This window comes from Nuphar pumila, chromosome 15 (assembly GCF_984573655.1).
Source record: "Nuphar pumila chromosome 15, dmNupPumi1.hap1.1, whole genome shotgun sequence".
Taxonomy (NCBI): Eukaryota; Viridiplantae; Streptophyta; class Magnoliopsida; order Nymphaeales; family Nymphaeaceae; genus Nuphar; species Nuphar pumila.
Genome location: NC_143263.1, coordinates 85,849,433 through 85,872,571, shown reverse-complemented (window position 1 = coordinate 85,872,571; position 23,139 = coordinate 85,849,433). Strand labels below are relative to the sequence as shown.

At 39.2% G+C, this 23,139-nt stretch overlaps 1 protein-coding gene across 1 annotated transcript; it reads left to right on the top strand.

The window, feature by feature from the left end:
- The first annotated feature begins 5,217 nt into the window (after window positions 1-5,217).
- Window positions 5,218-6,894, top strand: LOC149815857 (uncharacterized). Its single transcript, XM_089988630.1, has one exon. It carries the CDS (start codon window positions 5,492-5,494, stop codon window positions 6,599-6,601), a length of 1,110 nt encoding a protein of 369 aa, XP_089844756.1. The 5' UTR covers window positions 5,218-5,491; the 3' UTR covers window positions 6,602-6,894.
- Window positions 6,895-23,139: the final 16,245 nt, after the last annotated feature.

Here is a 23,139-nt window from a genome sequence, read left to right as displayed (position 1 = left end):
TAAAATACCTATTGAGTCAAGCTCAAACTGGCTCATTTACAAAATAAATATGTGTATTTAAAGCTGTAAGCAATAGGATTTAGACTAACTTATTGCTTGCGAGTTAGTGAGATGGGGTTTAGACCGTTTGACGGGCAGTCTAGGTTCAAATCCCATGGGCATCACCCTTCTGAGTAAGCCAAAGCTTGATGATTCCTCTAGGGTCAAGTGGTAAGCCTTAGGAGTTTTACACGGACATGGACAGGGACCGTAAGTATGGCAAGCTGAGCCAGCGCAGCTAGGTCTCTGCGCCTGGGGCGGTTTCTCTGAGTAAAAAACTAAAAAAAAATAAACACTTGAACCATGCACACTTTATGATATAAAATATATTCATTATTAATGAGCCTACATAAGCTGAACCAAGCAGACCACTCATTCTTCATGTTCAGCTTCCTGAGCCTTTTCATGAGTTCAAATGAGCCCTTTCCGAGCCAACCATTAGCTGAAATACAGCACAAATTTGCAAATTTTAAACATATTAAATTGTATTTTTGTATTAAAATACACAAACTAAAGGCCAGTTTTTTAGCAAATAGACCACGTTGGATAGATCCCACGGAAAAATGGTCGTGTTTGGAAGTGCACTTGGGGTGTGCACACTTCTCTCTCTCTCTCTCTCTCTCTCTCTCTCTCTCTATATATATATATATATATATATATATATATATATATATATATATATATATATATATATATATACACGAAAATGGGGAACTTCCAACCAAAGGAAGGTCCAAAATCCACAATCAACGATGATTGGACGGCTCCCCTTCTCCAATGCTCGAGCATCTCATCAATGAGACCTCATATATTTATTCTTTATAATTTATTTAGTAAGAAATATGCTTTACAAGATTACTTTAGACTTATAGACATGTTTTTCAGAATGTGAAAAACCTACACAATGCATTTAAAACTTTACAATATAAAGTATTATGGTCTGTTCATTTTTAGGGCTTTCAAAAAGACATCTAAACATTGAAAAATCATAATTCAAAACACATCACTCACTAAATGAGTGATAGAAATCTAATATGTAAAGTTTCATTGATGAAAAACTTGATTGTTAGGGAAGGAATGTGATTGATTATCATAGGTCGTAGATTTTGGACCTTCCTTTGGTTGGGCAATCCTCCTTCCCTATATATATGTACAAATTTTTAACATCTGAAATTGTGTTTTTATATTGAGAAAACAAGAACTATGTGCCCTTTTGGTGTTTTTTTGCAGTTCCAACCTCATAAATGTGTTGGGCATGGTCGATTTATGAGGAATTCACGCCTAGATTATGTGTTCTCGATGAAAAAAATTGATGTTTGGAGCCTCAAAATTTTATAATGATTTTGGAACTTTGACTTTTTGAACCTTATAAAAACCCAACCATGTGTTGGAATAGAACACTTCAACCCTATGAAATCAAGTACATAGATCACATTTGTATGATCATAATTTAAAAATAAAATAAAAAAACTTTGAAAAACTCATTTGGCACTTATCATTTCGCTCCTACCCATTACTCATGTATATATATAGAGAGAGTAATAGGTAGGTGCCTAATGCTTTTTGTGCCTACAACATGCTTACCGAGCTTTGGAAAGATTGTTTCTATTTTTCCTAAAATTTGACCATACAAATGTGATCTACATGCTTGATTTTATGAGAATCGACTTTTGGATCATCTAATTCCAACACCTAGTTAGGTTTTTATAAGATTAAAAAATCAATGGTATACAATTTTAAAAAATATTCGATGCTTAAAATATCATTTTTTATCAAAAAACATGATGCAAGTGTGATTTCCAAGCAAATCGATCCATGATAGGCACAAAAAAGCATCAGGCACCTACCCATTACTCTCTCTCTCTGTCTCTCTCTCTATATATATATATGAATTTAATTAAAATTTTCAAATAATTTAATTAAATTCATGAATGTAATTGCTTTATTGCTAATTGGATATTAGATTCTTGGGTCAGAATCGAATCATAAGTTGGATCTGGATCCAAGTCCAATACAAAAATTGAATACAGTCCTATATTGACATCCGCCTGAAATTGTTAACCACAAACCATAGTTTTTTTATTGTATATTCTTTAAAAATAATTCATATTTTCATGTTAAAATTTTTAGGGTGTTACACCATGTGTCTAAGTTATCTATAAAAATAGAATGCCAGACACAAGGATCACAAATTCTTGTCCATCAAAACAAATAGTGAACACAATACAGTTGTTACAGAGCAGATATAACATGGGTTTTGTTTGTTATGTTTTGTTATTTCGTCCAATCTTGAACAAGCAATCAAACACACCCTTACTAGTCCAACTGAAGCACCATGAGAGACCACCCTAACATGGAGCCTCCAATTTGCATAGCAATATGTGGGGAGAATGAGAATGGGGATTATACTGCTCCCTTTTTCATTAAGTCGCTGTTAGGACCCTTCAAAGATCATAGGCAAGCTGGGGTTAAGGTAGAACCCCACCGGTTATTCCACTACCATTGGGTGTTTAACATGACGTGCACAGACAGCTCCTACTGACCAACCGGATCCCCGGTTGACATAAAAAGTCATAGTTTTGAGTGTTTTATATTAGATATTAACTGTTGGATGTATTTATCATTGCTCATTTATAAAGAGACAAGCTTGTTTGGACTTGATTTGATGTAAAAGCGTGAGTATGTTACCATCAAATTTGAGTACAAAACAACTATTAATTGGTTTACCTTTTAAAAATACATATCTACTGCAAATAGGGATGGCAGTGGGGCGGGGCCGGGTCGGGGACAAGGTCTCCACCCCCGCCTCCATCCCCGGCGGGGAATGGATTTCGTCCTCCATCCCCGCCTTCATCCCTGTTTCATGTCCTCCATCCCTGGTTCAAATGGGGATGAGGCGGGGCAGGGCGGGGATATTGCAGGGAAAAGTGGTTGGGTCGGGGCGGGGAAAAGTGTACGTCCATCCCCGCCTCCACCCCCGGATGGGGATGGATTTTAACCTTCGTCGCCTCCATCCCTGTTTCATACCCTTCATCCCCGGTCCAAACGGTGTGAGGCGGGCGGGGCCCCGCTTTCCCCCGGTCCACTGCCATCCCTAACTGCAAAGATGCTCAAGCAAAAATATGTTTTTGATCTAGCGTAAATCACTTAAAACTACTTTTTAAGAGGGTCCTAATGGTGACCCAACAAAAAATGGGGCAGCATAATGCCCGTTTTCCTGTGGATATATCACCAAATAATTGATGCAAAGATGGAGTTTATTTCATTATCAGCACCTTCATGGAGTTTCTTAATAGATTAACAATAATATAATGCATTCACCCTTTCCCTAACAGAAAGAAAATGATTGTAGGTGACTTGACAGGAAAATAGTTGCCGTGCTCATTAAACTACCTCACTGATGCTTGGGCCATGTTTTAATTAATGCTGGGTCATGTTTAAGACCTCTCTGGACTTGTAAGTTTATTGTGCCAAGTTGCACAGAATCTGGAACCAGTTTGAGTCCCAGAGGTGCAACATTGACCTCTCTGTTTAAAATTCCACGGGGTGCTTCATACCTGATTTCACGGTTGGGATAAAGACTCTTTGGGAGTTAAACTTGGGGGATCTCAATGGGTCGGGTTTGACCCGACCCCGACCCGTATCATACCCTTTAAGGTCAGGTTTTTTTTTAAAGGCAAGTTAGGGTTAGGCGGATCCCTACCATAACAACAGCCACCCCATGTGTGGCAGAGGGATTCGATCCTAGGCCTTGAGCTTGACACATGACCCCGCTTACCACATGTGATACCACAACAAACAACAACAACAATAACAACTACGCCTTCATCCCAAAACAATTGGGTTCGGCGATATGAACCAAAAAAGAAAATCATTCTCAGACTCGAAGGGTCTGATTAATATATAAATCCGGGTATGGTTTGTGAATTTTCATACCAGACTAAGGTCGGAGTCCTTCCTACTAAGATCTGTAATTATTCAATGTAAAAAAGATAAGAAATATATATTATTTTACCCTGTATGATCCTAGTCTGGTCCATAGAAACCTTATAGAATTCAGGTATAGTTTCTCTTATGATGAGTCCCATTAGATCCAAGTCTGAACCCGATACTATCATCTCAAATCAGGTCTGGGTCTGATTTCACCTGAGTCGGAAGCAAACACCCCAAGCTTAAACTGGTTAAGCCATGCCTTGAACAACGTGCCTCAGCTCAGGGCCATCCCATGAATCTGAACATACTGCCCTCATCTGCACATGGCTCTCAGTCATGTTGAGTGATATTAAAATCTTGCTACTGTCTGATTATTTTGAGAGCCAGACCCATTTATTGTCACCATCCACTGGCATTACTTATTAGCCACCAAAATTATAGTGCTTTTAGGCCAAAAGCTGTCATCTTCTTTGAATATGGCCTCATCCTCGTCCCATGCGTTTTTGAATGACCGATTAGTAAGGGTGTCAACGGGCCTGGTTTATCAGGACCCAATCATAACCAAATCCTATAAGGTCCGGGTATGGTGATAAATAACAAGACCCGATTAAGACGGATCCTAAGGTTCGATTAATACATGAACCCGAGTGTAGTTTGTGATATTTTATATCAGACTCGGACTCGACCTGAGTTTCGATTAAGACCCACAAATTTTCAATGTAAAAATGATAAAAAAATATGATTCTATCAGGTTTGGTTCATGTAGTTCTTATCGGGTCCGGGTATGGTTTTTCGTATAGTGAAAACCTGATTAAACTTGGTTCTCAAACCGATACCATACCCAAAAATCTGATCCAAGTCTGGTTCTGCCTGGGTTCGAACCAAACCAAACCCAACCAGTTGACACCCCTGGTTAGGCTTAGAAAGAAAAAGTAGGCCCATCAATGGGTCATATTGCCATTTACATACCTTTGAAGTTAACAATCACGTTGGTTGTTCTTTCTACTTGGGTTGGCTTTATGAGCCCTCAGGATCTAATCTAACAATGTTAGCAGTAATTTTCCCTTTAAAAAAAATGTTGGTAGTAAAAATTAGAGATTTGATTGAGCTTCTCCAAATTTTAGTTTTACGTGCAAAACATACTGAGCACGTAAAAACGGACGTGATTGAGTTGATACAGCTTGCACATATGATTTTCAGCTCAATAAATAAATATGTATTTTGGTTAGCACCGAATATAAACCATGTATATATAAAAAGTCCATTACAGTTTAAGAGGATCAACAAGTAAATCAGATATTAGAAAGAAAGAAAACATTTTCGTCAAGCACAAAAAGCAACATTCATGGGCACCATAGTGTCAAAATTTCAAGTTTTCACTGTCAGATAATAAATACCATTATAAATACGTCCCCTTTCTCCACCCCTCTTGGCCTTCGGTTCCCCAATGCAATGCAATACAAAGTGAGTACATAGTCTGAGTGCAAACACTCCCTAAACCCGTTCCGGACAAAGAGCCATGTCCCGTCTCCTCTTCCTCTCCCTCTTCCTCTTGCTGGCCGTCCATCTACCTCCCACCGATGCCATAGATTTCTGCCCACCGTCCGACCGGGCGGCACTGCTGGAGTTCAAGTCGGGGCTGTCGGAGCCGTACCTGGGCGTCTTCCGGACGTGGACGGGGCCCAACTGCTGCCAGGGCTGGCACGGCGTCAGCTGCGACCCGTACAACGGTCGTGTAGCAGACGTCAGCCTCCGGGGCGAGTCGGAGGACCCGATCATCACTTTGGCCGGCCGGGCGGGCTTCATGAGCGGACGGCTCTCTCCGGCCATCTGCCGTCTCGACCGACTGTCGAACCTCATCGTCGCCGACTGGAAGAACGTCACCGGCGAGATACCCTCCTGCATCACCTCCCTCTCCTTCCTCCGCATCATCGATCTCGTCGGCAACCGCCTGTCGGGCGAGATTCCCTGGGACATCGGCAAGCTCACCCGCCTCACCGTCCTCAACTTTGCCGACAACCAGCTCTCCGGCCGGATCCCGGCGTCGATCACGAACCTGGTCGAGCTGATGCACCTCGACCTCAGCAGCAACCTACTGTCCGGTCCGATCCCGGCGGACATCGGCCGGATGAGGATGCTTAGCCGGATCCTCCTCCGCCGGAACCTCCTCTCGGGTGGGATCCCGGCCTCGGTCTCCGTCCTGGACCGGCTGGCCGATCTGGACGTGTCGCTGAACCAGCTAAGCGGGCCGATCCCGTGGCAGATCGGCCAGATGACGGTGCTGTCGTCGCTCCACCTGAGCGGGAACCGGATCACCGGCCAAATCCCGGAGACTGTGCTGCAGCTGGAGGGGCTGAGCATCCTGAACGTGAGCCGGAACTGGGTAGGCGGCGGCATCCCGGACGTGTTCGGGCCGCGCTCCTACTTCACGGCGCTGGACCTGTCGTACAACTCGCTGACGGGGAGGGTGCCGGCGTCGCTGACTTCGGCGGCGTTCATCGGGCACCTGGACCTGAGCCACAACCACCTGTGCGGGCGTATCCCCCAGGGCTCTCCCTTCGACCACCTCGAGGCTCCCTCCTTCGCCTTCAACGACTGCCTCTGCGGCTCCCCTCTCCACACATGCTAGACACACCTGCCTCTACGTAGTATATACGTGTATGTTATGTACGTACGTACATGGAATCACGCATGTGTACGCGTACATGTACGTATGTATGTGATATGTTTTCTTTCTTTCTTTCTTACTCTAAAAGAAGCAGAAGCATGGTTTGCGGGAGAGTAGAAGGGGCATAGAGGAAAGGACTCATTAGCCCCTTAGAATTTCTGAATTGCTATCTCGCTGTTAGTGTTAGTGGTGGGTGGTGGTGGTGGTGGGTGGTGGTGGTGGGTAGAATTTTATAAAGAAAATGATGGATTTGGCGATGAGTGTTGATTTGTTCAAGCTTGGGGACCGTGTTCTCGTCATTGGTTTTAGGTTTTTACTTGTTCTTCTTGTTCTTGTTTTGCATTTTTTTCTTTTTCTCCTGAACTCAAAAGTAAAAGGTAAATAATATCGAATGTGGAACTTTTTTTGGAGGCAGAGTTGTGTGGCGACTCTCGGATCTGGTATTTGAGTGGTTCAACATGCCTACAATTATCAAAAAATCTGCAAATTCTAGGTTTTGATCTCTCACTAAAATCAGGGCTTTCAGAAAAAACTTAACAAAAACAGCTGGTTGGTTAGGTCGCCTTATCATGTAACAGATCAAGGGGCCCTGACCTGAGTTCGAATTTTCCTGCTACTGAAAAAAACAAAACGGCAAAGCAAAAAAATCGGACCCAAAATGGATATGAATTTAAAACTCCTTCGCTTGGGATGATCCAGTTTCCGATGAAATTGATGATGGCATTCCTGCCCCAGCTGTCATACCCTGTTGGCTGATCAGGACAAAATCGACGAGCTGCCCACATGTTTGGCCAGTGCCGCTGAACGCGTTTTCCCCGGAAAAGCTGTCCACTGTCCACCCCTGTCTCCAGAGTAAGCATGTGGCCCAGACAACACCCGGCCCGCTATCGTATGACGTGTTATAGATATCCCATCACATTTCTCCCTGGAAGCCTTGTGAATTTATAAAAAAAATCAGTATCTCCTGCATTAGCGACAATATTTTTGTCATTGTTAATTGATAGGTACTTGCACGAACATAAATATTATTCTATTATGGCTATGAATCTCACTATTATTAACTTATCAATAACAACGAGCTGAATATTTCCTGAAATACCTTGTTCCTGCACACGTCTCTTCATTGAAGACATATGTATAACCACCATCGTCGGTCGCCGTGACCCTAGCCATCCCGTACACCACCCACCAAACGTTGGATTTTGGCCACCCTCTACGGAGCAGCTGCTGGCCCTCTCCACCCTCCAATCTTTTCCCTCTCTCCCTCTCGATTTTGTTTTGTCGACCACCGATCACTTCACCATTGGGCCACCTCCTTTCACGGAAGCCTCCTGTCGGAGTTGCCCCTGTTGTTGCTGGCCACCGCCACAGCAGCCAACCCCTTCCCACTTCGGTCTGCTCTTTCTCATATGCAACCTTCCTCTACATAAATGCTTAATTAGGTTTATTGAGTTTTTTTATTATCATTAGGTGTAATGAATGTTTGATTTTTCATTAGAATACCATATAATTGAGAGTGTTTATAAAATAACACGGAACATTGTTGAATTCATTATTTCATACTGGTCTTTGTTATATTAGTGCTCCATTGGTATGATGTTTACATAATCTTAAAAGTACTAATGAACAATGATGTTGTTTAAACATATTATGTTAAAATTTCAGATTCACTGTAAATTTTTTCATGATGTATTTAGGCTAGACTTCAATGTAGAAAGCATGATGAAGTCTTATGAATGAGTTGCCATATATTTTTTTAATTTTTTCACTTGACTTGACATCCCTTCTTTTGTTGGCCTATTTTTTCAAAAAACATGTTGGTCTAGTTATACTAACTTAGGAGCATAGGAACACATGGTCGTGGACAACTCAATTTCATACTTTAAGCGATATGTTATAGGTTTATCTTTTCTAGATGAGAATAGATATATGTATGAAACAAAGGAATTCACTATCGTACGTCTACGTTTACATTCAACTTTTTTTGCTTATCCAAATTCTCTTATGAGTATATACTCATTTAAAAACATATTTAGCATTGTATCTCTTTCTATTTTAAATAAATGGGTTTTTAAGTTAATTCTTGCATACATTCTTCAATTGTAAGAGCTTGAAAAACTATGCTGTTAAATTACTAGCACTAGTATTTTATTTACATTTAAAGAGGGGGTCGTTATGTTTCAAAGCTGGAAACCTATATTGTCATCTTGATATTAGATGCAAGACTACTACTTCAAGATAGTATCTTTCAGCAACTCATAATGTTTATTTTTTCTAAAAATGATATTATGTGTTATTTTCTATTCTATAAAGTTTTTCTTATAGAGTACTAGTCTTTATAGCTATTAAAATCTTGCATAATATACTTTCACAAGGTATTGTTTGACATTATGTTTGAGTATTTTCCCTCCCTTTCTCCATTAAGATGTCATGTGTTTGCATTCATTTAAGATTACTTATGCATAAATTGGGAGGTACTTTTTAGGTCAACATCATTTGTATTTATAGTACAAATATGTGAAAGTCATTCAATCTCCAAGCCTATAGTGTTCAAATGGTTGGTATCTATAGCATTAGAGGAATAGGAAAGACCATTCTTGCCAAGGCCATTAACCACCCAATTTGAAATTAGTTGCATTATTTCAAACAACAAGAAAATAGCAAATAATTTAATGGTCTTGTTTCCCATCTACATCATTGTGTTTGTTACAAATATGGTCAATTGTGATATCTACTTGAATGCTATATCATTCAAATTAACTTGTTGACTTGCTAAATCTGAGTAATGTCTTTTCAATGTTACTAGTTGTTATTTAGGTTTTCTTCAAGACTTAAAGGACCTTGATGCTCTATTCTTTTGTCAATTTTTGACATGATTTTAAGTTTAATATTTTTGAAAAATTAGAGAATGATTGTATTTGAATGGTTCAGTTGAATATCTTTTTATTTAATCAGCATAAATGATCTCTCTCTGTTGTGATTATATATATAGAGTAATGCTTTCTCATTCTGGCATGTTTCGCCCCTGTTTTGGGGTTTTCTCTCAAATATAACACGTTAGAAGTGATCTATAGGTTTTGTTTAATGTGAACATGCTTATATATATACAGAGGCGTAGCTAGGGGGGCAGGACTAGGCTGTAGCCCAGTCCTGCCTCCCGAAACAGTTAATTTTTTTTATTTTTTTTAAAAGCCCAGTCCTAGCCCAGCCCTGATTCCATATAAAATAGATTTTTATCCGTATTTTAGCCTAGCCCTGACTGCAGCAAATAGTTTGATTTGTCCATATGAAATAGATTTTTATTAATAATTGTAGCCATTTTTTATTTTATCTCAAAAAAAAAATTCGGGGCCGCTACTCCCGAACCCCCGACTATCACACAATTTTTTTTCTACTCCCCTGTTTGCCCCCTCCCTCCATGAATCCTAGCTACGCCCCTATATATATATATATATATATATATATATATATATATATATATATATATATATATATATATCCCGCCCATGAAAGTTTCTAAAAGAAGGGAGCTGTCAGTGCACGTCTCCTTGTGGCGGGAAGTTGCAGGTTCAAAACCCAGTGGTGGTACGTTGAATAACTGGGTGGGGGTCTGCCTAACCCCAGATCGCCTTTCAAAAAATTATATATACATAAAAAGTTTGAAGTCTTTCCACTCCCATTTGTTTCCTCACATAACAGCAAGAAAAACGGTTTACTGCGATCTCAAAACTTCAAGGAATTACAGCAACTGAAAAAAAAAATGCAAAATAAAGCATAGATATTTTCAATGAATTTTTAAGAGGAATTTCTCTCAAGAGTTTGTTCTTTGACTTGGTTTGTAGTTTGCCTCTGAATGATGAATTGCTCTCCCTCGCCCGATCGTTCGCCTTCCGCCATCGCCGGTTAGTCGGGACAAGTTGCTCTCCCTTCCAACCGCGCCTCTGCCACCGCCTCCCGCCTCGTTGCTCGTTTCCGCACGGTGAGACTCTCTCTCTCTCTCTCTCTCTCTCTCTCTCTCTCTCTCTCTCTCTCTCTGTTTTCCCCCTTGGCCGAATCCCTCTTGGGACTTGCCCAAGCCCGCACGGCCTCCCTGCCCTACTCGGGACCCCTAGCCGTGTCCCCCGCCGGACATGGCCTTTCCTCCCTTCACCATTGTGGTTGTGTCCCCTCCTTTGAAACACACCAGCACGGCCCAGGGGCCTTGGCTAACCGCACGCCCCTACCAGTCCGTGGTGCCTCCGCCCCTCGAGCACCCCGCTTTCGTGCCTTGCCCAGCTCCCTGCGCCTGAATCCGCAGAGCCGACTCCTACGGGGATTCAGATTCTGATATTTAGAAGCAAAACCTTAGTTTGTTACTGCAACATTCAGGCCAGCATTGCCACTATGCAAGCAGGAACTTTGACAACCAAAATCATGAGAACGAATGAAGACTGGAAGAACAAAATATCAGGAAAAAGGAAGGCCTGCCGAGAAAATTCTCGCAAACCCTTCCGTTGAATCTATAGGAACAACAGCAATAGTAAGAGAACTAATCCTAAGCATATGAAAATAAGTCGAAGAATATCTTCCAGCCAAAACTAGAGAGAGAGACTATACAGTTCTTTACCATAAGCTGTGCTTAAGAAGTCGGAAGGGGCCTGGGTGAAAGATGATCAAATTAAAGATGGATGAAGCATTTTTTTATAATTTGTTAAATAAATAATTGAAGAATGACAGAATAAGAGGAAGCCTTGATAGTCAGCTAACCATTCATCAATATTTTGACTACAAGAAAAATGTAATTAATGAAGGAAATGCACCTTAGGCCCAATATACAAGAACAAGGGAGATATTTACAACTAAGCCAACTTACCATGATATTAAACGTACAAATATACTATGAAGCTTAAAAAATTAATAAATGTAAAATATTTAGGGAACCAGAAAGGACCAATTCAACTTCATCCCCACAAAAATTTATAACAGAAATAATTTAACCATTAAAAGAACCTATTTAAAAACTTAGAAAGGGAAAGAGATCTATAGATATTTTCATTAATTGGAAGAACGTTTTGATAAAATATGATTATATATGTACGCCCAGGCTCTTGTTTATTAGAAAAAGAAAAGAGCAGGTTGATTGGTTACCTGTATATAAAGTGACAGATGATATTAGCAATTAAATGATTACAGTACTTCCAGACACAATATCTGCAAATCAAAAAACAGATGAAGGTATCCATGGTTAAGTACTGGATAAAATGGTGAATTGGTGACCTTGTCAATAGGTGCTAAAACTTGCCCATGCTTAACTGAATCAGAGATATTTTCAACAGTATATTACTACAAACTTGTAAAAACAGATATATAATAATAGAAAATGCAAAAAACCTAGTTCTCAAACTCACTGCACTGGAAATTATAATCAACATGGATCTAGGCTCTTTGCAGGGCAAAAAAAATATAAATTTATATTATATTGCAAACATGAAGGCAGAACATTCAACATGGTGTTGTATTAGGAATACTACCCTCTTCCAGATAAGGAACTATCAAATTATCAAGTAATTTACGGGGACTTGTTCAGATTTCATTTCTGCTTGAAAAATACATGCAAGTAATGACAGCCAGAGGGAAAGAACCCTTTTGTATAAAAAACAAAGTATGGATATGGTAGCCACCAAGAGACAGACGTTAAGAACCCAAGTTTCAGATTAGGTAGAGCACTTCATCAAAGGAAAAAATAATAATTATAATAAAAGAGAATAAAAACAATAGAAACCAAAAGCATGCAAAACTACCACTATCAAGTGTAGCCAAAAGCAAAAACAAGAGGCATTCCTTTAGTCCAAAACAAAACTTGTCAAAAAACTCCATAAATCAATACCACAAATCAATAGCTGCAACCAAATCCATCACAGAAACAGCAATAAAAAGAGAGGAATGCTTGAAGATTTCTATCGTAAGATCTTTAGAAAACTAAACTTTTGCAAGCATTTCCCAACTTTCTCAAGTTTCAAGGAATGCTTGAAGATAGGAAACAAGTGAAATTGGTAAAACATGATCAATAGTCAAATTGTCATGTGAAGAGCAATACCTGCAGACATAAATTAGTTTAATATCTACAAAACTTAAGCTTCAATGCAAAGACACAAATATATGCAGGAATTTAGTTTCAGTGGCTGGTGGGTTTAGGCAGAATTGTTTGGGAAAACAAATTCAAACATCAAAACATTCAAAGGAATAAAAAATAAAAGATAATTCTTATGAAGCAATTCAAAGCTGCTACATGGTGACAACATATATAAGCAGTGACACCAACTGCATCCCAAAACATCTCATAGGCGGTAAAACAATCAACTATACTACCCCAAAAATGAAAAAGAATACAGACTTGATTAGACAGAACCTTTCGTCAATAGTTCATCTCATTTTGCACCAATTATTACCAGCAGCATCTTTCACTGGATCAGATTTATCAGTGGCCATAAAGCCTAGATCTTAATATTTTCGTGGAAGATTATACGTTGAGAAAGACAAGCATGACATATAACGAACAATGATTATGCTTCACTTCTCTCGCATCACGTGCACATATTGCCGTGTAAGTGGCCCATAGAAGATTAAAAACAGGTAATAATGATAAACCACAAATATATATCATCTTAAGGCACACAACTCGCTGTGCTTACCCCACAATATGCACAAGTAGAAGTCTGATTCAGGGACAATAATGCCAGGGGGTAGAATCTCTGCACCACGGGGATTTGATGGAACATAAATCTGCATTATATTCACAGAGGGATCAACCAATGTTGAATTAAAAAGGCTTTAGGGTTAGGTCAACATTCAATCACTATGGTGAAATACCTAAGAATTGCAAAATAAACTCGTCTTCCTATGAAAGAAACACACTAAGACCTACTTGGACATAAGTGTTGAACAGAACATGAGTAACCAGAAACATGCAACAAAAGCACAATTGGATTCTGAAACCTCTGTGCACATACACAAATGCATGCATGTATGTGTACCACTACAAATAAGAATTGTCAGACAAGGTGATAATAGCATTCAAGACCATCATGTTCTGTAATTTCATCATTGAAGGATGAGCTAATTGAACCAAAGTGTCAATGTTCACAGAATGTTCAAGTGATGTCTCACTATTCAGACATAAATATATGAAAGAGTAGTTATTTCATCTCTTTTTTTTGACATGCATGGGACATTGCTTTTTGCATGCCAGATCATTCAGAAATTAAATTGTGGGAATTTTTCCATTCCGTAGGTAAGGAAGCACAATTACATAAAAGTACTGCCTCTTGATGCACAGACTCAAACTTATCCATTATCTTACGCTATTCTTGCAATTAAAATGCAGCAAAGCATACAATACACAAATTTCAGCTACTACTAATTTTCATATTAATCATATAAAGTTAAATACATATCTTGAACATGCATGAACAAGAATAATGAGGTTAAATTGTGGATCAAGAGGGCAGAGAAAGAGTTGTGGATCAAGGATGAATGCCACATAGAAGAGGTCCAAATGTCCAACCAACATTCATCTGAAACAGGAGGTTAAACTGTGGAATAAGACTTAGTGATAAAGCAACCTGATCAAGATTAATGAAGATCCAGTAAAGAACCAAGCAAATAAAACTAACCACACGACATAGGCTGATGGATAGAAGAATTGCATGAAATATCAGATAAGGTCAACTCATATCTCACCCACAATTTGATTAGCAGAAGAGATGCAACTTTCAAATCTGGTGACATGAGCAATTTATAAGTCAATTATTCAATCTTTCTTGGCCTCATGAGATCTAAAGTATGTAACCAAGCACAATTGATTAATTCCATAAGGGATGTGCAAAGTTTCCTATGTCATGTAACCTGAGTCAGTCCAATGAGACTTGGGTAAAGACATACCTTTACCTGATATCGAGCGGTGACTTTTTCCTAGAATCCACATATAGATGGCCCTGTGAAAATAGGTAAAAAGAAAAATATTAAGTAAGCCAAAGATGAACCCAATAAATATTTAGTTAACTTCCATGAAAAAAGATATGCTCACCTTTGTGAAGGGATCCGATCTTTCTGCCTTGCGCCGATGGAGGAATAATCCTGAAATGCAGAAAGCCTTTTAGTGTTAATGCCCCCAAAAATCTGGCACGAAAAAACTCATTGCATACCACGTTGGACATGAGAAAACTCATGTTCGTCTTAGTGCAGTAACAAAAATGAGGTTGCAGTGGATATCACCTGGGTCATATTTTACAGTAACACTTTATGTTGCCTAGAAAAGGCTCTTCTTCTAACATGAAGTGGACCAACTCAATGATAATCGTGTATAAAACCAAAACTTTACATTCTTTTAAGTATTTTGTTCCCGTACCTTGGAACCGTGAAATAATTAAACTGGGCCAGAAGCATATCTCAGCAAAGAAGTCATATCCAGACAATAGACACAGCAAGTATATAAAACCACATACAACAGCATCCCTACTTGCAAATCTCTCTCTCTCTCTCTCTCTCTATATATATATATATATATATATACATACATATATATATATATATATATATATATATATATATATATATATATATATATATATAACAGGAGGAAGAGGAATGGTCATTTCCATCTTCTACCTAAACAGAGAGTAAAATATGTTTTCATTTCTTATGTTTTGCATTGATTTTTTTAGGGTTTGTGTTTTCTTTTTAATCTTTCATTATATGTTTATATTTATGGAAAACGGGTATACAAAGTGAGTGTGGGTCTTCACCTTCGGGAAATGTCTTAGCCTATGAGTGCATCGTATACTCATTGTGACAAATCTAACTCTCTATTTATTGTTTATGGTTAAACCAATAGCTGATATTATTGAAGAAGTATAAGTTTGGAGCAAATGCGATTTTGTCAATGAATTGGTTCGAATTGAATATAGATTCAATGCTATTTTACTAAAATGCTTTATTATTATGACATGCTAGTTTTTGGACGTGTGATCTTTAATTCTTTGAACAACATGACTAATTTAGGATTGTTTCTTAAATGCATAGTCGAGCATAAAATATACAAGTCGTAAAGCATCTTAGCCAAGGTTGTGAAAAGATTTTTCCAAGTATGTTCTATTCAAATTATTTTTCATAGTGATGCATGTGATTTGAAATATATACTTGAACTTATGATAGTTATATATAATTCGATCACATTTATAAATGATTTTTTCAAATTTACTATGTATCATGCTATGTCACATGGGTGCGGGTGCGACACGGGTGTGGCGCAATTTCAAAAAATTCGAACACAGGGACTCAGCTATATGTATATATATATATATATATATATATTTAAAGAACGAGGCAGGGAGGGAGGGGCTGCAGGAAAATAAGAACGAGGCAGCTCGTTCTTTTTTTCCAGCAGGGGTGCCATACTTTATTTTCCAGCAGGGGCTCTGGCCCCTACCGGAAAAAAAAATGAGGCAGGGATAAGAAGGAGGAGTGGAGGAAGGAGGGGGCTCAGCTGACAGGCCGAGCCTAGCCTTGCCCGCCGGACAGAAGGAAAACGAGGAGGGGGCGAGCCCCTCCTCTGTGAATCAGAGGCACACGGAGGGGCCGAGCCCCTCTTCTATGAGCAGAGGGTGTAGGGGGGGGGGGTGCCGGAAAATAAGAACGAGGTAGGGGTGGAGCACCCTGCCTCGTTCTTTTTTTCCTGTAGAGGGGGAGGCCCTGCCATACTTTATTTTCGGGCAGAGGCTCCGCCCCCTGCTGGAAAAAAAGAATGAGGCAGGGGGATCCGCCACCTGCCGAAAAATAAGGAGGAAGGGGGAGACCCCTGCCGGACGAAGAGGAGAGAGTAGGAATGAGGGGCAGACCTGTTGATGGAGGAAAGGGGGAGACTGTGGCCGGCGTCGCCTGCGGCTACTGTCACCGGAGACTGGATCACCGGCGTGAGTGTAGGAGGAAGCTACTGGGGCTAGGGGGAGGCAAAATCTACAAGGTAATCCCCTCCCCCTGTCGTAAATCCCTTTTAGGGTTCAACATCGATGATGCAGATGAAGTTTGAATCTGAGTCGAGTCCGGACCCGACCCGACCCGGATCCAAAACGTATTTCAAAACAGACATTTATAGACTCGGTCAAAGTTGACCGAGTCTATAAAGTGGACAGACTCGGCACAGGTGCGTTGATTGAGTCTGACACCTATTGACCGAGTCTGTGTCCGCACTTGTGTTGGGGCGTGTCGACACAGGTGCGTCGCCTCTCTAGCCGAGTCTGTGTGACTTAGTATGTATGTAACCTATATTGGATTAAACATTCTATGGTTGAATAGAAAGATAAAAAGGTCAATTGAAATTAAATGTGTTGGAAATCCAAGGTGAAAATTTATCATTATATTTTTGAGGTTAAAAAAAAAATCAACTTTAAGAAAATCCATTATATTTATATATTGGTGAAAATTAAGATTGCTTTCTATAACAAATATTATGTATCATTCCTGAAAAAATTCTTTGTATCCTTTATATATATCCACCTAAAGGTTGATTAGTTTTTCAAAGGTTATAAATTTTGATAAATACATGGTGATAGTGTCATCATTATTTTTCAATATGTTAATCACGAGTAATAGAGTTTATTACAATATTTTTTTTAATTAAGTTTTCACATAAAAAATGTAAGATTGACTAATTTAGTGCTTCTTGTTAAACTATGGTCATGTGAGTGGATTTTATTTGTCATAATCCTAATTCATTGAGAAAATTTTAAGAAAATGTAGCATTCTGATTATAAATCTATAGTACTCTTAGTATTATATTATTAATTAACACTAGAATAAATATATCTCAATTAGAGTATGTAGGTATTGTTGAGAATTTTATGTATGCCATGAATGGAATGAGACTAGACATAGTATTTTACATAAGAAAGATAAACCAGAATACTTATAATCTAAGACAAATGTATTGTAATGTTATATATCATGTCCTCACAATTTCAAGAACTCTAGACTGTTGATGTGTGATATGAGAGAATCAGTTATACTTGAAAAGTACAATGACAAAAGTTGAAATTCTAATTCGAATCATTTTATGTTTATGAGTGGATGAATTTTTTACCCTTGGTTATAGAGCTTTTACTTGAGAATCCAAAAATCTTGATGATATAAAAAATAAACAGTGATAACCCATGATGTAAGCAAAGTTGATAGCACAAACATTTACTAATATGAAAGTAGAATAGATTAAAAATTCTGGTTGAGATATCAATGAATGATAAACATGTGCTTGCTATATATATACATTGTGATACTCAAGTAGCTATCAAAACACAAAAATATTTATGGTGAACATCTTAACTTGTAAGTTTAAAGCGCATTTATGTCAAGAAAGAAGTAACCTTATTTGAATATATGAAATCATATCAAAATTTAATGGTTTTGTTGATAAAAAGTCTTTTATAAGAAATTGTCTAACAAACATTGAGGGGAATGAGACTAAAGCCTAATAAAAAAATCATCTTAATAGAAATCCAACTACTTGACATGAGCCAAATTAAGTTTAATAGTTCAATGAAAAGAAGAGTGATTGGATAAGCACTTATAAGTATAAAGATAATAAATATCTTTATCACATTCATAATGTATGTAGGATTTTAAAAATCTCTTTCAAAACACAAGAATTTTATTTAAAAGATTTTAAAATTGTTTCTTTTATAACATGCCTCTTGTAGAAAATTTATGGGATCCTTGTATTGGAACCCGGTGGTTCCTTAATCCGGTATGGATGGGTCACCGAATTCGATGGGGCATGTCGCGAGAAGGAGCACTTAAACCTCTATCTATGTGAAGACATGCTTTAACAGTTGAGCTATTAAAGCCCTCTCCACGTGGTGGGTTTCCTCCTCAATCATGTCTTGAAGTCATTTTTAGTTCATATCTTTATCATGTTTGTTGTCATGGTCATGGATCTATATATAGATACATAGAAGATTGGGCTTAACTCCACTATTAACATGGAGATAGTGCCTCATTAAGCTCTATAACCCCCTCCATAACTCATATATTATAGGTTACATGCAACTCATACATCTTGGGGTTCCGATCGAAACCCTATGGCTACACTGGATCTAAATCCAAGATCCAACATATGCCACTTGGCCAAATCTCAATTTTTTTCTTTTGTTTGTAACCTAAAATTCAGTTTTGGCTTTATCGGTCACAATTTTTTGGTGACTGAGATACCGATCGTGATTTTCAATAGTGGGTGAATCCGTGCACACAATGGCTCCTCTTTGGATGGTGACTGAGTCATACACATGCCAAGACCCCGCGCACACTTGAACGTGGCTCTAATACCAATGTTGGCAACCAATGGTTCCATAATATGGTATGGATGGGTCACTGAATTTGATGTGGCATGTCACTAGAAATAAGACTTAAATTTTCGTCTATGTGAAGACACATGCTCTATCGGTTGATCTATTTCAGTCTTCTCCACATGGTAGATTTCCTCCTCAATCCTCTCTTGAGCTTATTTCTAGCTCATGTCTCTACCATGCGTATTGTCATGGTCATAGATCTATATATAGGGATCCATGAAGGATTGGGCTTAACTCCACCATTAACATGGAGATAATGCTTCATTAAACTCTATAACCCCCTCCATAACACATAACCCCCTCCATAACACATATTATAGGTTACATGCAACCCATAAAACTTATTGAATTATCTTAATAAGCTCACCATTCTTTGTGGCTCTTGGGGTTTCGGTGTGAGACCCTATGACCACACAGGATCCAACACCATATTGGTACGAGATCCAATCATTCCTCTCCAAATGGTGAAGTGTAACCAGATCAAGGTTGAGATTCTTCTCAAAATTTGATCTTAGTAAGCTTTATCAAGTACCTATGTAGTAAGCCCAAAGTGGTGGACCCACTCAAGGTTCAAACAAAACAAAACAAGTGTGTGAACATTAGTGGAAGTGAGTGAAAAAAAGAATCACACAAACAACAAAGAAAAGAGAGAAAGGATATGCTCGAAAACCTGAGTCACCTTACCCAACCACAAGTAAAAATCCAACAAAGTATCACTACCTTAATTAGATTTCTTACGTAAGAACATGCCTTCCAAATTAGAAAACTATTCTATTATGTTTGGAAAAGTAAATTCCCAAGCTAAGCAAGAGTAGCTACATGGTATTTTTTACGTAAGAACGTGAGAAAAACCTAAATTGTAAAACCCATAAAAAAAAACCCTTCTTCGGACCCGGGTCGGATTCGGACCCGACCCGGACCCGATAACCCCTTTAGGGTTATAACACCCGATGCAGGGGAGGGTTTTATTTTTAAAAAAAACTTCTTCCATGCGATGCTCTCTCTTTCCCCCTCTGTGAGGAAAAGGAAACCCCTTTGGGGTTTCTCGAATCATGCACCTCCGATCTCTTTTTAAGAGAGGGCGCGGGTTAGGGTTCTCAGAAGAACCCTAACCCTCTGTCGCTCGCCCTCGTCCCTCTTCACAATCTCTCCTCTCCCGCTCGAGCTTTGGCGATTCACCGGTTGGGCTCCACTAACGACCACCGTCGGCGCCGTAGGTATGCCCTCCTCTCTGACGACCTGTCATGGCTGTCGCCGGTGACTCCACAGGGGAGCCCGACATCGACTCTCTCTCTCTCTCTCTCTCTCTCTTTGGGTTGTTGCACAAGAGTGAAGAGCGCCTTCTTCTAGCCGAGGATCGATCTAGGGGATCTTGTATTTATCTGGTCTGACTCTTCAAAGGAAACTATGCAGGGTTCCTACAGAGATAACCGTAAAAAGGGCAAGGTCCCTACCTCTTCTGTAGCATCTTCCCCAAAAGGAAAATTTACAAGTTCCCAACTTAGATCATCTGGATCAGTTATTGCTAGTTATGACAGTAACAGACCTAATAGTGCTCAGTTGAGTGTTGGTACAACTGATCTTGGTAATGACTCTCAAGATGGTGAGTGGGAAGTATATAGGAAGCCTAGGCGAACACAAAAACAGCCATTTGTGTCGTCTGCAGCAACTAAAACTACAACCCAGCATGACACAACACAAAGGGCTGGGTACAATTGGCAGCAACAACCAGTGGATTCTTTTAGACAAGTTGCTAGAGGAAATGTTAGGGCACAATCATCCAATTGTGGAAGCAATTGCCAATCTTCATACACGTCTCCACCTTCTAGCATTCCTCCTCCTCTGCAGAATGGGTGGCAGTGGGCTAAGAGAGAGAATCCAGGTGCTCTAACAGCCAATTCCAGCATAGCTTTTGAAGCTAAGGACAATGTTTTTTCTCTTTCTGAGGAACAATTGAACAGAGCTAGTGATTTTGAACCTGACACTGGGGCACACCCAAACACCAGTTCTGAAGAAGATGATGTAGTGCTTGATGACAGCGACTATGATTTATTGAGTGATGCAGAATATGATTCTGGTGTTAATGAAATGGATGATGAGAACTTCAAGAACAGTAAGTGGTTTAGGATTTTTTTTTGAATCTTTGGACTCTTTGATGGTGGAACAGATAAATGAACCTACAAGGCAGTGGCACAAGGGGTGGCAAAATCTGACACGACCCGCCAACCCGCTTCTTAGCCGAATTCGAGTTTTGTTGTAAACGCGTCGACCCACCTAACTCGTTTATTAAACGGTTCGGGTTCGTGTTAGGGGTATGCCAACCCGTTTGACCCGTTTAATAAATGGGTTAGGCGGGCGGGTCAACCCGTTTACACGAACCCGTCAACCCGCAACCTGTTTATATTTAAAATGGTTCTTTTGGATGATTGAATTCGCAACCTGTTTGTAATCCAAATTGGTAATCGTGTCGACCCATTTTAAATATACACGACACCTTTAAATATTTAAAACACGCCCTGCAGAGGTAACAAGACTTGAGAGCAATAGCATTAAATGTAATAGAGAGAAAGATGTGAAAAGTTAATCACAGAGGTGACACGACTTGAGAGCAATAGCATTAAATGTTCTCATCTGAAAAAAGTGTTAATTTTTTTTAACATCAAATCAAGCTAAAAGTATAACTCTTTTTACATTCTTCTTACTTAAAATAACCCCCTCTTCTTATTTCCTGCTTGCAACATCTTTTAACAGAGAGATATAATCGTGTCGGGTTGACCCGACCCGTTTATTAAACGGGTTAACTATGTCGAGTCGGGTTAACTGTTTAATAAATGGGTCGTGTTCATGTTTGCCACATCCGACTCGTTTAATAAACGAGTCGGGTTCGTGTTGAGGTGTTCTGACCCGCCAACCTGACACGATTGCCACCCCTAAGTGGCACTGCCCAGCATGCCAGGGTGGACTAGGAGCTATTGATTGGTACAAGTGAATGCAACCTCTCATGACTCATGCCAAGACGAAGGGGACCCAAAGGGTGAAGCTACATCAGAAACTTGCAGAACTCTTAGAAAAGGAGTTATCCAAGAGAGGAACCTCAGTGATACCTGCAGGTGAAACATTTGGAAAATGGAAAGGTCTAAGAGTGAAATCAGTTGTTCATGAAGATGTTTGGCCCCCGACCGTTGTTATTTAAAATACTTGTCTTGATAAGGATGATGATGATAAGTTCACACGACGGATCTTGCTTCTGCCCCGCAACCCGTGTCCTACATCGCCTACAGTCGTACGCACGTGCGACGACGCAACCTCTAGAGGTAGGGGAAAAAAGAGGAAGAAAGAAGAGGAAGAGGAAGAGGAAGATAAAGAGGGTTCCTCTTCTCCAACAGCCTTGTTTCACCATCATTTCTCCTCTATTTTTTTATTTTTATCAAAGGTACGGGTCTCTTCTTTTGACATAAGTGAGAAATCGAATATCGATTTGATTATCATGCTACACCATGATAAAAAATCATGGTGAAAGAGTAGATCTACGTGATCACTCTATGATATACGAAAGAGGATCTGTGGAACCCTTTCCATGCATGTGTTTTTTACTCTTTTCATCTTTCAAAAACAAAAATTCTATGCATATTTATTTCTATGCTAGAATAGATTTTTTAAGTAATACATATGCATCCGTTTAATGCCTAGTTCTCATGGGAATCGATTCCTATGGGTGAATCATGTCATGGACTAAATAAATGCATGAAACTATATGTTAAAATCGTGGTGTATGCATGGTACTTTTTAGAAAAAAAATGTGTATAATGATGTGCTTGCTGAAAACATTGAATACATATGCATTGTAGAATAAGCATACACAAGTGGCTTAGTGATTCTGTTAGACTTATGAACGTGCATATGATTTGTTTTGGATATTGTGATATGTGAATGTAACCATATTTAATCTCTGCATATTTAAGCCTTAAATCTGTAAAAACATATATGTGCAACCTTGAGAATAATTACAGTGTGTTCATTATGAAACCTTGCATGATACATGTATAGTTGTTTCTAAAAAGAATTCCGTTTTAAATGTTTTGTGTCTGAGGCAGCCGGCCCTAGCCGACTGGGTCGGTTGGG

Bases quoted from the DNA above. Each gene is read 5' to 3' on its own strand.
- LOC149815857 (XM_089988630.1), top strand. From the start codon at position 5,492: ATGTCCCGTCTCCTCTTCCTCTCCCTCTTCCTCTTGCTGGCCGTCCAT.